Genomic DNA, 16,376 nt, shown 5'->3' with positions numbered 1-16,376 from the left:
CAAGACTATGAACATTAAAATGGCAACAAATTCACAACTATCAACAATTGAATCTAAAAAAACAAACTAAGTAACCAAGCAGAACAGGAATAGAATCTTAGATATGGAGATAATTTGGAGGGTTATGTGCAGGAGGGAGGAAGGGAGTGGATAGGGGAAAATAAATAAAATATATATTTAAAAAAGTGTAAACAATGACCCTGAAGTGTGAAGAACAGGATGCATTCCAAAGACATACTTTGCAGTTCTGGGAGTTGCAGAGACAAACGGAATATTCTTTAAAATGCTATGAAGCAGAACATACTGCAATCAAAATTCAATGTTGCAAAAGAAATGAATAAATGTGGCAAGCTGGTCATTTGCTGGGTGGATTAGAAATACTTCTAGGTTAGGTACCCATGTAGGCACAGACCTCAGGATTCAAGCCTGGGCCTCACTGCAAAGCCCAAGTACTTTCCCTTCACTTCACAGCGTCCAACCCTCACTCATTGGATGGAGAGTGCATTGACAAAGGTAGCTTGACCAAGAAATCGCAGGGATGTTTGAGGGTCAGCACACAGCAAGGGAAAGATGTCACAACCTGTGGCCCTGACTTAAGGAGAAGTCAGTCTCCTGTGCTGTTATTCCTGGAATCTCTTTTGGATGTGGGTTATACAAGGTCATCACCTAATCAGAGTGAGAAAATAGATGTGCAGAGCTGATTGAGGCTAGGTTTTTCTCAGAATGTCTGTTTGTTATTGGAAATGAAAAATTTATTTTTGCAAAAGTCATCTGAAATTAAAGGCATTCAAAGACTATGGTCTCAGAAGTCCTGAGCTCCCTTAGGATCCTTGCTAATGATCTAATTTCCAGGATCATGATGTGTATTTATGATGTGTTATACAAATGGTCCTTTGGGGGAACTCTTTCTAATAACCCAGAAGTTTATATTTCTTGAAGCTCTACTGGAAACATTCTCCCAACTCACTCACATTCCATGTGTGGGAATCGGGAAAAGAGGAGAAGAGTAAAAGGCTCAGGCTGGTACCTAGGGGCATCTGGGGCCTTCATGTCATCTGGGGCATGTCTGGATGCTGCCTGACTCCTGAGGATGGTAGGAGTCCTCTGGGAAGAGCGAAAGATTTCAACTCATAATGTTCCAGCCTTTCTGGAGGGCATGGGGACAGGGAAGGGAGATGTTTGGAGTGGAAGCTGCATATGGGGCAGTGGAGTCAGGGCAACCAAGGGCCCCCAGGTTTGGCCCTGCATGCTTCTGGGACCCCAACACACAGCTACACAAAAAAGAGGGCTCCTTGGGGTTAGGTCTGATGCAATCTTACAGGGTTTGTATGAGGGAGATTCCTGGAAGAATGTTCAAGAAATGGGTTGCTGTTGCTGTTATTTTCCTTCATCTATTTAATGGCTACCATTAGGTGCCAGGCACCTTACGTGTGCACGTTGGTTATGATTACATACATGCATACACACGCAAGTAAAATTTAAAAATCTCCTTGGGGTAGGAATTACTTTCGTTTACAGAGAAGCTACACTTACTTAGGAAGTTGCAGAGCTGAGATTTGGATTTGAGTTTGATTAGTTTATTCATTCATTGATGCAACAAGTAACTTATTGTGTGCCAATTAAGTGCTAGATACTATGCTGAATGCTCGGGTAAGTGGTAACATGATGGCCATAGTCTTTGTCCTCAACCCTCTAGACTAGCAAGAGAGACAAAGAAGTAATGACAATGAAGAGTCAGGAGCAATGCAGTGGGAAGGCACAGCTGCCATGGGACCTGCAGTGGGAACCTCACAGTTAAGGTGTCAAGAAAGACTACTGAACAAGGGGACAGGGAAGTAGGAGAGATACTTCAGTCAGAGGAGTCAGCATAAACAAAGGTGAGAGGGGAGCAAGGGAAAGGTGAGTGTGGATTAAAGAAAGAAGTTCAAGAGAGTAAAGGCAGGAAGGTATGAATGCCTTCAGGGTGCTGGGGCCAGCAGGAGCCAGCCTGGAAGCTGATTGGGCACCTTTCTTCCCATCTCCAAGTTCCATGATGCCATGTGGGTAGAAGAATTTATCGCCCAGAACTTGAGACACGGACGGTTTTAGTTTTCTGGCTTGAGCAGCTACTGTGATGATGCTGTCATTCACTTGGGAAAATACTGGCATGGGGCCATCTGAGTTGCCTTTTGAATCTGTCAAAGTTGAGGTGTTGGGTGACAAACTGAGGAAGCCCAGTAGGCAGCTGGACACCTGAATTGAGTTCTTTCAATCTGATTGCACTGTCTTCTTGGAACACGGTAGTTCTGCCCTAATATGGCTTGGTATTCTGTCCTGTGTTAGATCTTCTGTTGAAATGACATTAACAATATTAAATACACAAACCCAAGTCTCATGCCTTCCACAGAGCCTCTACAATGAGCAGTTTTGAGTTTTTTAAATTAAATCTCTTAAGTTATCAACAGCTAAATTTAATTCCCTAAACACCCCAAGTACCCCAAAACAGTGTTGTCTGCGAGCTAAAGCATGCCACGACACCTTCACTCATCAAAGGATGAAAACCAGCCTCCAGGTTGTGGCACGGGAACAGGTTATAACAACATATTCATTAAGGCAGAGAGGTGAAGGTTTTATTTTATCTGTTTATTATCATTTAAAATATATTAAAATTTTGACATAGAGAAGCAAGAATTTGAATTGTGCATGGCAGTCCACAAAACAAAAACAAAACAAAGAAAGTGACATAGAAAGAAAAATTTACATCAACCAATAATACACTAAAATTCCACTTGAGTAAGGACCTAAAGAAATGTAATGTGTGTGACACTTCTTAGACAAGATTCTATTTTTCAGTGACCTAAAGCTTGAGGAACTCTCCAAGCATCAGATTCTTACTGAAACAAAATGGGTATGGTCAGGCCCCAGTTCCTTTTCCCGTTTCTTTCTTCTCCCCACTAAAGACGACACTGGAGCCCCGCTTCCATGGGGGCATTTGTAGCCCTCACTGTAGGTGTGTGTCAGCAAAAAGGGGCTTGTTTTTAAAACTGTGTGTGGGGCTGACTCCATGTCACTTAAGTTTCAGATACAGTCACTTACACACAACAAGTAAGGTCTGATAACAAGTCAGAATTGTTAAAACAAAAAAATAGATTGCAAGCTCCCTACGTTAGAGATCGTCCCTTTTAATGCCGTCCCTGTAAAGAAGTGCACAAGGCCCAGCCGTGCCACAGCTCCTCATCACACTCACTCAGATGACTGCAGGGCAAACCAGTTCCCCGAAGGCTGCCTCAGGGTGGCAGCAGGGGAGGCCTCTGGTGCTGGTGGGCATCTGGCCCACTAGCCAAGGCCAGTGTCAGGATGAGGTCTCCCTGCGGCGGGTCCCACACACAGCCCGCAGGGCACTGTGGCAGGGAGGGTCCCCAGCTTCCACTAACTGCCCAGGCTCTTCTCAGGCAGCTGCTGGGCACATTCCAGGAGGCCTTGGGAGCACAACCAAGAAGTGGTTAATGGAACAAAAAGAACTATTGAATCATAAAAATATGTGCTTATCATTATTTTTTAAAAATTCACACTTTCCTGAGTAAAGTACACAAAAACCTCATGAAATCTTTTTAAAGCACCAGGCCCCTGTCTCTTAGACTCACTGCACACAGATGGCAGGTCTGAGCCAGGCCCAGTTGTTCTGGTGAAAACATTACAAGTATTTATGAGTTCTGTTTTTCTACTATTTTACCACTTGTGAGTTTTATGCTTTTGAATTGGGAAGTAGTGTCTTTTATGGCAAGGGAGAAGAATAAAGGTGTATGCGGCTGCTTCTTTGGTCTGTTTGTGGCCCCACATCAGAGCTGAAAGGGCCCCACTGAAGGCAAGGTTATCCACAAACTGTATGCCTGCCTGGGCTTTGGTGCTGTTGGCCCTGAAGCAGCTATCAAAACCCTCTAAACATATAAGCCACAGCCATTTAAAAGGTCCAGATTAAATATGGATATGACCACAGGGGCATTAAAATCAAATCAGTGCAGGCCAACTTCATTGCTGAAAGAACCAGGTCCCAGTGAGGTGGCAGCTCGGGCAGTGCATTTAGCCCCTGACTTCTCAGCCCGAGACAGTGTCCTCTTCGGTGAGGTTCTGAGAATCCCTGAACATGAGGATAGCATTATAAATCTTCAGTGCTGGGCCCAGTTTGATCTTCATCACCTTGACGATGTCTGCCTGTGTCAGAAGCAGGAAGGCTTTGCCGTCAATCTGCTGCATGTGAATAAATAAACAGGAATAAAAAGAAAAGCCGTTGAAGCTGTTTACCCTCCGGTAAGTCCTGGGTGGGGAGCTATGACTCTGAGCCGGAAGCCTCGGCCTCCCTGCAGAGCTCCGTGGCCGTGCAGAGCGATGGCATCCCTCACAAGCCCAAGTCCCAGCCATTGCTCATCCCTTTCCCCTAGGACTCCAAAGCTAAGTTAAATGCAAAAGGTGTTCACTCTGTTAAATATGAATTCGATATACACTAACTGCTTCCAGGCTACATTTCTATTGTTATATTTTAAATATGTTGGCCCAAATTTATATTAAGAGCCTTAAAAATAACCTACTTTCATCCACCAAGCAAACCTCCAGCAATTTTCCCCAAGAGAACAATGGGCAATGCGTGCACTCTAGTGTTATTTATAAGAATGAATTATTGAAAACAGCCTGGCCTCTCAAAACTAGCAGCAGTAAATAAATTACAGTGTCACCTAGGAAGGGTACTAGGCAGTTACCAAAATCATGTTTCAATGAAACATTTAATGATTTGGGAAATTTTCATGAATCGTTAAACAGCAAAACATGATTATGATGATATAGAAAGATCTCAGTTTTAATTTGTGAAATTAAATGTGCATGACCACATGTACACATACACATAGTTAAACTACTTGAAATCTTTGTATGAAATGTTAACAGAGGTTATCTTTGGCTGGTGGAATAGTGGTTGGGATTTTAGTTTCTCCTTTTCACTTTCCTATATTTTAATTTTTTAAATTATAAATGCTATAATAAGCAGAAATACCTAAGCCATAAAAGTTTTATTTATTAGCCTTTCCACCACACTGCAGCCTGAGAAAAGCATTAGCTCTCCTGAGCCTTGCATGAGGCCAGGGGCTGCCCTGAAGGCGGCTTCCCTACAGCTTCCCGTGGCCCCAGGTGTCCTCAGAGTGGCAGCTCCAGAGCCCGGTGGGTCCTACACCCAGGCAACTGTCTACACAGATTGGCTCATAATGAGTCCTGGGTCCAGAACGAAAAGGACAGAGTGAAAGGGTTTTCTACAGTACCACCCCTCCACAAGCCTAACTCTGTGGTTCTAACCCTTTTTAATTAATGGTACAAACCCTCGGTATTAATGTCTTACTGAAGGAGGAATCACCTTGGGATCCCTGGTGAGGGGTAAAGCTTTAAGAGTTCTAAAAAGCTTCCTGTGCTTGTATGATACATTGTCTGATGAGGGATCGTCCGTTTAGAGAATGGACCACCTTTCCCATGGGGCACAAAGTACACTTCCTGCAGCAGCAGAGAGGGGCTCCCTACTGCCACACCCTGACCTGGTTCAGCTCCAGCACCTTCAGGTTTTCAGGCAACATCTATTGGCCAAATAGTCACTAAGAAGAGGGCAATGATGGTGGTGATGATGATGATAACAAAGTTAACATGTATAGAGCTATACGCTAGTCTCTTCTGTGTGCTTGATCTTTCTAACAACTCCATAAGGTGGGTGAAAAATCCTACAGTTAATCAGCCTAATGACTTGCCTGAGTCACATAGCTTCTCACAGATGATATTGGGATTGCTGGCAGGGCTTGGTGGTCTCCAGAGGAGACCCTCTGGTCTATATTACTGCTGTTTATTAAGCTCAACTCTGGGACAAGAGCTGGGCCAGGTACTGTAAACATACTAACCCTAATCCTTAAAGGTCTCCTCACAGAACTCTGTGTTTAAAGAGGAGGGATAAGAGAGGTGAAGTGATGTGCCCATGGTGACACTGCTGGCCTTAAGTGCTAAGCTTGAGTAGCCTGACCTACAAAGACACTTGCGGAGTCGGTGGGACTTGGGTGTTGCTCAATGCAGAGTGGCCTGTGTGTGTGAGGTTGGGCCCAGGCAGAACCAGGAAAAGCCCCAGTTTCCATTGGCGGCTACACAGACTGATGCCATAATGACCCTGCTGCTGAGCTCTCTGGAAATACAAGGCTTGTGGGACTCTGAGGACCCAGTACCCCAAACTCAGAGAGTATTTCCCATGAGCCACGTGTGCCCCAACATCAGACAGGGAGAGTGTGTGCTACTTCCTGGGGTCCCTAGGAATCCAGTTTTCTTGCAGTGTTCTAGAGCAACACTGGAGGCTCTGGAATCAGATGGATGTGAGCTGGAACCTGACTGCCCTTTCCTCCTGACCTTAGGTTCCTCACTGGTGAGCTGCGCTGTGGAGTTGTGAGGACCCAGGAGTGATGATTGTGCAGGGATTACAGAGGGCCTGATATATGGCAAGCTATCAGTAAACAATAACTAGCATTGTTATCTGCATTACTGTTCTGTAGCTGGTCCCATCTCTTCTGGGGCCCCTAGAGTGGTGGATATTAATTCCGGGACAAACATTAAGCAGTTTGGTATACTTGTAACTGAGAGAAGCAGGAAGCAGAAACCTCACAGGAGGATTCTGTGGCTTGTCTGCATTCCCCCCCGAAGCAGCTGAAGAGCAGAGATATACAGGATGGCCCCACTTTCTCTCCCCTCTCCTCTCTGGAACAGCCATGTGGTGGGATTCCTCCCTGCCCCTAGTGTGGCCTGGAGTCACAGTGCAGGGGCTTCATGATGATCATGAGTGTCAATCAATTAGTGTGTTCACATGGTCTATTTCCTCAGCATGCTGTGTGAGCCCAGCACAGCAAATACAAGTGAGCTTCAGACAGAGGTTGGCCCTCATGTGACCAGTCTATGACTGGGCTCTTTCCTGCAGGGACCCTTTTCTCTTGCCTCTCAAACTGCTCTTATTCATACTTAAGTAAATGGAAACAAAGCCCTTCTGGGCCTAGAAGTATAGAGATGAATATATAATTTTACATTTCTTACCTCTTTCTTGAAGCAATTGGCATGCTCTTCACAGCCCAGCAGAGACTGTACAAACTCAGCCACCTACAGTGCAAGTGAAAGCCTGATTTAAAAAATGCACCTGGGCACTTTCCCTTCCTTCCCAGGTTGAAGGCTGCACTTCCCCACCAAAGACATTTTGCTAGACCAGAGCAGAGAGAATTGCTGTGGAGTAGAGAGACTTCTGGCCGAGATGGAGGCATAAGTAGATATACTTTGCCTCCTTGAACAACCAAAAGAAGGACAACAACAAATTTAATAACAAAAAATAACCAGAACTGTCAGAAAATTGAACTGTATGGAAGTCCAAAAACCAAGGAGTTAAAGAAGAAACATTCATCCAGAGTGGTAGAAGGGGCAGAGATGGGCAGCTGGGCAGAAAGGACTCGCATCAAGGAGGCAACTGGAAGATCCAGTGGTTGAAGCAGCAGCTTTCGGACAAGAATGGGCAAGGTGGAGGTTGGTGGAGAGGGCAGTCCCACATTTGCATGCAGATAAACTGGGAGGAACAACTGAGGAGCGAGACAGACCACACAACCCAGGGTTCCAGTGCAGAGAAATAAAGCCTTAAAACCTCTGGTGATAAAAATACGTGGGGGTTGCAGTGGCAGGAGGAACTCCTAGCCTCACAGGAGAGTTCATTGAAGAGACCTACAGGGTCCTACAATGTACACAAAACCACCCACTGGGGCATCAGCACTAGAAGGACCCAATTTGCTTGTGGGTAGTGAAGGAAGTGACTGAGAGCCAGAAAAGAGTTGAGCAAACAGCAGTGTCCCTCTCAGACCCCTCCCCCACATACAGTGCTACTACGCAGCCACATTGGTTGCCCCACCCTGGCATATACCTAAGGTTCTACCCCTTACAACATAACAGCTGTGTCAAGACAAAAAAATGTGGCCCTAATTAAAGAACAGCTCAAAGCTCCAAAAACAGAACTAAGTGATGAAGAGATAGCCAACCTATCAAATGCAGAGTTCGAAGCGCTGGTAATCAGGATGCTCACAGAAATGGTTGAGTATGGTCACAAAATGGAGGAAAAAGTGAAGGCTATACAAAGTGAATGAAGAGAAATGTACAAGGAACCAACAGTGAAGGGAAGGAAACAGGGACTCAGATCAACAATTTGGAGCAGAAGGAAGAAAGAAACACTCAACCAGAACAGAATGAAGAAACAAGAACTCAAAAAAATGAGGAGAGGCTTAGGAACCTCCAGGACAACTTCAAACATTCCAACATCTGAATTATAGGGATGCCAGAAGGGGAAGAGGAAGAGCAAGAAATTGAAAACTTATCTGAATAAGTAATGAAGGAGAACTTCCTCAATCCGGCAAAGGAAATAGACTTCCAGGAAGTCCAGGAAGCTCAGAAAGTCCCAAAGAAGTTGAACCAAAGGAAGCACCCACCAAGACACAAGATAATTACATTACTCAATATTAAAGATAAGGAGTCTTAAAAGCAGCAAGAGAAAAGGAGGTAGTTACCTACAAAGGAGTGTCCATAAGACTGTCAGCTGATTTCTCAAAAGAAACCTCACAGGCAAGAAGGAGCTGGAAAGAAGTATTCAAAGTCATGAAAGGCAAGGACCTACATTCAAGATTACTCTATCCAGCAAAACTATCATTTAGAATGGAAGGGCACATAAAGTGCTTCCCAGATAAGGTCAAGTTAAAGGAGTTCATCATTACCAAGCCCTTATTCTATGAAATGGTAAAGGGACTTATCTAAGAAACAGAAGAAGATCAAGAACTATAAACCATAAAATGACAACAAACTCACAACTATCAACCACTGAACCTAAAAAAAATCACACAAAAACAAAGCAAACAACTAGAAGAGGAACAGAATCACAAAAATGGAGATCACATGGAGGGTTATCAGTGGTGAAGATGGAGAGAATGGGGAAAAAGGCACACAGAATAAGAAGCATAAATGATAGGTACAAAATAGACAGGGGGAGGTTAAGAATAGTATGAGAAATGGAGAAACCAAAGAACTTATTTGTACAACCCATGGATATGAACTAAGGAGCAGGGAATGCTGGTGGGAACAGGGGTGCAGGGCAGAGGGGAATAAAAGGGAGAAAAAAATGGGCAACTGTAATAGCATAATCAATAAAATGTATTTTAAAAATGCACCTGAAATAATTTCTTGGGTTTTAGTAATTCAACAGTGGACTAAAATATACCCCAAATCCTTCAAACACTTGGGATTTAAATAGTAGCTATCAAGTCACATTAGTATGCGTCAGCTCAGAAATTAGATCAGCCCCTAGTACCTTTTATGGCCTCTTATTTCCAGGCTGACCTAGATGATGAAAATGACAATCTCCATCCATGTGGAGTTCTGGCATTCTAGAACCTTCTCTCATCTGATCCTCCCTGGCAGTCAATGTTGTGCATCAGAGAGGAGGGCAGGGGTTGGGGCCTGTGCATGGCACTTGTCACGATAACTGTTAGAGACAATGAGGATGTGTCCACTTGGTGCCTGGCCAAAACAGAGACTCAAGAAGTCTATGCGAAGTGAATCCTCACATAAGTCATTATGGAGCTGAAGCCTGAGTCTTTTAAAAAAATATTTTATTTATTTATTTTTAGAGAGGGGGGAAGGCAGAAGAAAGAGAGGAAGGGAAACATCAATGTGTGGTTGCCTCTCATGTGATCCCTATTGGGAACATGGCCTACAAGCCAGGCATGTGCCTTGACTGGCAATTGAACTGGTGACCCTTTGGTTTGCAGACCAGTACTCAATCCACTGAGCCACACCAGCCAGGGCTTGCAGTCCAAGAGTCTCAACAACTTATTCAAGGTCGTGCAAGGCCATCAAGTGCCAAAGGTAGTTTTGGAACTCAGGTTTTCTAACTCTTAACCCAGAGTTCTGAAAAATCAAGTTTCTTTGGCTCATTATCCCAGTCTTAGCTTTTTCTTCCCTCTCCATCCACATGCCCTAAATTCCTTTTAATAAGCGAGGTCAGGCAAAGATCTGGCTACAAGCAAGGGAAGCCACTGAGTGTTCCTGAGTGATAATTTTGGGGAGCTGACTGAACAACTGGGATGTTGTGCAGATTCCCAACAATTGGAAGAGTCCTGGCCACTTCTGGCAGCGAGGTCTGGCACTGCTGCAGCAAGGGGTGAAAGGCAAGCTAGAAAGCAATGGCAAAAAAATTCGGGGAGAAGATATTTCTAGGAGTAATTGTCTTGTTGGGTTTTGTTTTTTCTGTTCTGGCTCTCTGCCTCTGGTGTGGACTGAATTGTGTGCACTTGCCCTTCTCTCCTGTGTCTCACGGAGAGGGCCAGGGAGCTCAGGGCATGTTCCACAGTCAAAGAGCTCTGGGAGTACCTGCTCCCTGCAGGCACTCCGAGATGTGAGCAGCTGGGGGCCCCTCTCTGCACTTTGCAGAAAAGAACAGCACAGGGCTGGCTTATTTCCACTTTATGGAATGGCCTAGGCCAACACCCACAGGGTGAACCTAGGGCCTGACACCTGTGTGTGTGCACCCTAGAGCTCTGTCCCCTGTCCACTCACAGCTGTGTTTAGTCTAATATGAAGATTTCAGAATATCTTTTTAGGGGAAATTGGCATGTTGATGTCTGCTTCACTCACCTCTGATGCTGCAAGTATATTCTATCATGAGTCATTTAGAGTCACCCTAAAGTGTGGGATGATGAGAATTAAAAAAGAAACCAAAAACCCTTTCAAACCAGTCATTGTGCTGTCACACAATGGCATCTTTAAGTCTGAAGGGCCTCTGGGAGGTGTGGGCGTGCCTCAGTCTGGCCTCCTCTCCTTATAATCCCCAGCCATTGCACCTGGGGCCAGCGCTCCGGCTGTCCATGCACCCGGGAAGCTGAGTCCGTTGGTTGAGTTACTGTGGTTTTGTGTTTCCAGGGTGGACTGGAAGCATGGAGCATGTGTTTGGCATTTTCAGGGAGTGGGGGAAAGCCTCAGAAAAGTGATGGTCGAACTATAGAGACACGGTCACTGGGGCAAGTGGCGCAGGGTTTGTAGTGTTTCTGGGGCTTGGGACACTGAGAGGTGGGTGTAGTCCCCTCATTCCCTAGGCTGTTCTTCTGGCCAAGTATGTCCGGATCGTGGCTACGTGTGAGGCTTCTGCTGGGTGCTGGGAAGGCTGAGCCTGTGATCCGGTTGAGCCTGAACTGTCAGTGAGTTTTAGGTTTGATTGGTTGGGGGAGGATAGAGCAAAAATGGCTAGTAGAGGACTTACTAGTTGCCATGTGCATGGTCTAATATGCTAAAATCCAGAAGAGAGGTTTAGGCTAGGGGCTTCTAGAAGGGACAGATGGTATTTCAGGTGGATTCTCAGCAGACACTCCACAGGGAGTTGATGGCCAAGATGGGTACTGCTGGCTGCGCAGTATTTCCACAGGGGGTGGACAACTCAGGGTGGCAGTGTAGAGGAAGCTTCAGCTCAAAGCCTCCTGAGACCAGGGCCATAAGAAGGATGCCCAGCCTGCATGTCATACAAAGCCGAGTCAACTCTGGCTACAGCTACTGAGTGGGAAAGGCAGGAGAGGAGGGTGGGGGTCTCCAGGAGTACCGGCATGTCCCAGGGAAGCCCTGGAGCCACCTGTGGGTCTCCACCCTGACCGCATCTGGGCCACAGGCAAAGTGAAGTGTGTGGAGAGATGACCCCTTTAAATACATGGTCACTGCACAAGGGTTGTGTGTTGTTTTGATGGTCTACATGGGTGAGAATGTCCTTTTCTGGGCAAACAAATGAAAAAAAGGGATCACATTCTGTCTTCTTAGTATTGTTAGCCAAGAAATCATTGTCTGTGGCAAAGGTAGATTGGATTTTTAAATGGGAATAAACAATGTGTTAAATCCAAGAGTAAACAGACCAGTGCTGCTGAGCGAGGGGGCCCTGTGCTTGGTGTCCGCACAGCCTCTCACTGTCCCGCCTCCTGCTGTCATTTAGTCTGCCTTACTCAGACAGTGCGGGCAGAGCCGTACAGCTTGCTTCACCATGTGTCTGCAATTGCCTTTCTGGAAAGGGATTCTGATTCTATTCAATCTGCTTTTCTTTTTCCAAAGTGAAGAACAAGCTCCATGAAATCTATTGAGGCCAACTTTTCTGGACAGCATTTTAAAATGGCCAACTTTTCTTGACCATTATTCATTGTCATTATTTAGTATTGATAGACAGTATTTAGTCCCCTAAAAAGAAATTATATTTTAAGTTTTAAGAGAGAGCCCATTTAGCCACAAGTTTTATAAATGTGCAGTGATGAGCTTTAACATACCATAGAATACTATCTGAGTTTCCCTCTCACTCTCTCAAGTTTGTGGTAAATACGAACTATTCCAGCAGATGTGAGCGACCTCTATGAATGAAGAAACTGCCATCCATTCGTACCCACCCAAGGTGTCTGTGAGGACCTGTCTACTTCTCCCAGGAAATGGCAGGTCTGTTGGAGTCTGGGGGCAGGCGATCTTGGCCGTGGCTTTAGGAAGCACACCTGGTATGGAGGCTGATGGGCGGAAGTTCCCTGAGTTCTTGAGAGCACAGTGCCCCATGCCTCCAGCCCCAGATTTAGTTTGGAAGAGCTCTGAGTAAGTTAATTCTAGGAATGACACAGCAGTTTGGAAAAGACGAAGAAAGATGACACTGTGCAGGCTCTTAGATGAGCCCATCACTTTACCCAACTTACTTCCCCAGCGACCTACTTTTCCTGGCATCCTTTTGGAGCTCAGCAGGGCTTGTTTTCTTCAGTGGGGGTGTTGCTCCCTAAATCTTTCCAAATTCCAGTGTCTTCTATTTTGTGGAGCCTGGAGCTGTGTCCCCGAGTCCACTGGGAACCATGTTTCCAGCCTGGGTCTCATTTTTTTCGCAGTGCAGTTTATTATTTGCGCCCCCGCCCTTTTGAGGGCTTGATGGAATTAGGCTGTTATGCTTAGTTAGCAATACTCTGAATTTTTCAAAACACTCCCTCTTGTATAGGGATTGCTTCTAATGTGACTGCCATCTTTTAAAGTAAATGGATATTTAGGGAACACTTACTTGAGGCTGGTGTGATTTATATGTGCTGCTTTAAACAGTATTTATGAAAATAAGAAATACAAGTACCCATATGTGAACTGAACATATCTGAGTCACACTAGTGGCAGTAATGTGCATATAACATGTCACATCCAGCCTTCCTGTCCCCCTGGACACCTGGCAGGTGGGTACCACACAAAATGAACTCCTCACTCACTCACTCATCTGTCAGACACCTGTTCTGGGCAAGATACTTTGCTACAAAAATGTACAAAGATGTAAAGATATTTTATTCCCTACTCTTAAACACCTATGCTGTTCTACAGAATATTCCCATGACCCAGAGTAAGAAATACACTTCATACTGACCATGACCCGAGCGTGTGCACATACCCACCCACTTCTAATACAGGTTTCACAAGGCAATAACCCTTCCTACAATTATGCACTTTCATGTGGGCCTGTCTTTCATTTTAGAACCGCCAAATCGACTTTAACATCCACCTGTGCTTTGACAAACACGGCTCCAGTAGAAACAGCCACACTGACAGAGGAGTTAAAAGCCAGCTCCGGTGTTCTGGAAAATGTCAGCAGACCCTGCCTGGGCTGGCTTCCCTTCACAGGTAACACACAGCAGAGCAGAGGTCCTCCTCCCGGGCCGGGTGGGAGACAAAGGGAGAGTCCTCGCGCTGCTCCGTCTTCTGTCACAGCCGGCCACCCACCTTAAGTCCCACTGACTGGACCTTAACACAAAGACACACAAGTCCATTTACAACAGGCCTTGTGCCAGTCTGCTGTGGTCCCTCTCCTCTAGGAACAAAGCACAAAAAAATATCCTCAAAATGTGCCCATGGACCACTGACCGCCTCTGCAGACCCTCACTACCCACATGCCATTTTTAACGTGGTACACGGAGCAGTCATAAACGAGTTGCTGGGACTCTCTGCAGTGTCCCCTAAGTGAACTCCCTTTGAAGGCTGCTTTGTTTTCAAAGATACTCATGGGACCATGACAAAGCCCACACTATCAAACCACCAAAGGTTCTTCTGGAGAACCTAGTTGGTTGCCAGGAAATGTGCTGTAGAGGGTGAGGATAGTGAAAGAAATTTAGGATGTGGTCCATGCCCTCAAGAGCCTCTCATTAGGTAGATACTGAGATTAAGATACATAAGCTAGAAAACTGCCCAAACGGTTTTCTCTGAACGCATCCCTGAGGCAGCCATGGTGAAGGAAGCACCAGGAGCAGGGGAGCTTTATGAAGACAGCCTCTCCAATGGCTGCTTTATTTTTAATCTAGAAAATCTCTAAGGGCTCTCCCAGAGATACGGGCCAGGATCCCACGTGCCCCGCTATGAGAGTGCAGGAACGGCAATCTCAGTGCCCTCATAATCCCTGATGGCATCTCCAGCCTCCCCTGTGGTGAGTCTCTTCCTTTTGAGACCTTTTCTGACCTAATGAGACTTGCCCTTGGACCACCTACTTCCCTTTAATGGGCCTCTAACCTCTCCCTCTCCTTCAGTGCTGGACCTGCAACTTGTCAGATGAGAGGCCCCCTGCGAATTTCCTACTCACTGCTTCATGTTCCCGAAACAGCTGTTTCTGTTCTTTTTGGATGATGCCCCCCTGCAACTTCGAAAAGTTAATAAAACTTTTATTATTTTTGGCCCTCTTCTTAAGGAGAAAATCCACGTGTTGTACACAATGTTTCCAATTCCACAGCCCCAGCCCAGAGCCCCGACCTCAGCCCGGTGTCCAGCCTGTCACACTGAGCACTCACAGCCGCCTCCTCACAACACTGGTCTTTCATGACCCACCCCCACTTCTCCTCAGAGTGCCCCTTTCCAGACACTTCCCCTGTGCATCCTGACGTGGTCCCGCTGACCTTCGTCCTTGCTGCCCTCTCTGGACAATTACCTCTTGGGTGAGCACTGCTGAGGCCCCATATCTCTGCCCCTGGGAGAGAGGTTCCCTGCCCACTGGTGTAATCCGCAGGGGCCTCCAACTCACACCATCCCACGTCAAATTCATCACCTTATCCTCCTGCTCCAAACTGGTCTTTCCCCAAAGTTTCATTTCTTTCAATGGTACCACTGTTCCCAGTCATTCAGGTGAACTCAAGAGCCCTGTGCTCTCACACACGATTATTCTCATTAGGTTCTAATGGGGTAGTACTGAGACTCTGCATGGAATCACATTTGGCTCATCTCATTTCTTCGTCTTAGTCTCTGACCTATTTCCCTGTGGTGGGGTGACTTGGACTTTACAACATCTGCTGGATTTGGGTGGTTCTTCTCATGGCTGTGTCCAGTCCACGTCTGATTATCCCATACCAGGAACGTGGTGGTGACTTCTGGCTGTCTCCCTTCCCTTGGTCTCTTCTCATTCTTACTCTTCTTGCAGATCTTTGCCGTTCTCATCTTCCTGAGGCACGATCTTTACAGGGTGACTCTGCATCAGAACCTGCGGTAGCTCAGAGTGCCCAGTGACTAACACGCATGCCCAGTGCCCAGCCCCGAGCCCTGCCCCCTTCCCCATCCCAGGTCACTGTTCTCTGGACCCAGGTCTGCAGTGTGCATGCGTGGTGGGTAACACATCAGCTCTGGACCTCGCTCTCACTACACAACCTTAACAAGTTACTTAGACTCTGGTACCTCAATTTCCCAATCTGTAAAATAAGCAAAATGACTACTTGTCTTTTTACCATTATATTAACACTGTTTGCTGTCATCATCAATGTTAGTAAAGGATGTGTTGTGTGTCGGCCATCCTTGCGTACATCACACTTCTCCCATGCAACCCCCTGTTGTTCCCTTCTTTTTGGAATGGGGACTGGAATGGTTTCCCTTTTTTCTGCTTAGATATGTCCCACTTTTGGTTTCAAAAATTCAGCTCATGATGCCCTGTCACTCAACATCCATTCAATGCACATTCACTGTGTTATTTACTAAGTACCAGGTATAGCAAGAGGTTCTCAAGATACGCGCCAGTGAGTGAGTAAGGTCTCTCCTCAGCTGGTCAGGGGTCAGACAAGTACGTGCAGGGGCAGTGACAGAGACAGAAGACACAGATGAAATGGGAGCACCGAGAGGAGGTGTGGCCCTGCCCAGAGGCTTCTGCTGGTGGCAGCAGGCAGTGTGGGAGGGCGGTTTGAGGCAGCGGTAGCACCTGTGCAAGTAAGAGAACAACGTGTGGGGCCTGCGAGGAGTGAGGTGCTGTAGGCCAGAGGGGGAAGTCCAGGTGAGGCAAGGCAGAAGGCAGACTGAAAATGCAGGTGAGGACAGCC

The 16,376-nt window shown here is 46.1% G+C and overlaps 1 protein-coding gene across 1 annotated transcript in view; it reads right to left on the bottom strand.

The window, feature by feature from the left end:
• Window positions 1-2,601: 2,601 nt before the first annotated feature.
• Window positions 2,602-16,376, bottom strand: part of L3MBTL4 (L3MBTL histone methyl-lysine binding protein 4) — a 418,336-nt gene continuing 404,561 nt past the window's right edge. The window contains exons 19-20 of the mRNA XM_045850314.1: window positions 7,075-7,137; window positions 2,602-4,227 (exon numbers count right to left, since the gene is read on the bottom strand). Coding sequence (XP_045706270.1) covers window positions 4,075-4,227; window positions 7,075-7,137 — 216 coding nt within the window. The 3' untranslated portion in view covers window positions 2,602-4,074. The remainder of the gene's footprint in view (window positions 4,228-7,074; window positions 7,138-16,376) is intronic.

Source organism: Phyllostomus hastatus, unplaced genomic scaffold (genome assembly GCF_019186645.2).
Source record: "Phyllostomus hastatus isolate PE091 unplaced genomic scaffold, TTU_PhHast_1.1 phas_contig_80, whole genome shotgun sequence".
In the NCBI taxonomy this organism is placed as follows: Eukaryota; Metazoa; Chordata; class Mammalia; order Chiroptera; family Phyllostomidae; genus Phyllostomus; species Phyllostomus hastatus.
Note: the sequence above shows the minus strand (reverse complement) of the source record. Positions and strands in the feature narration are given on the sequence as shown.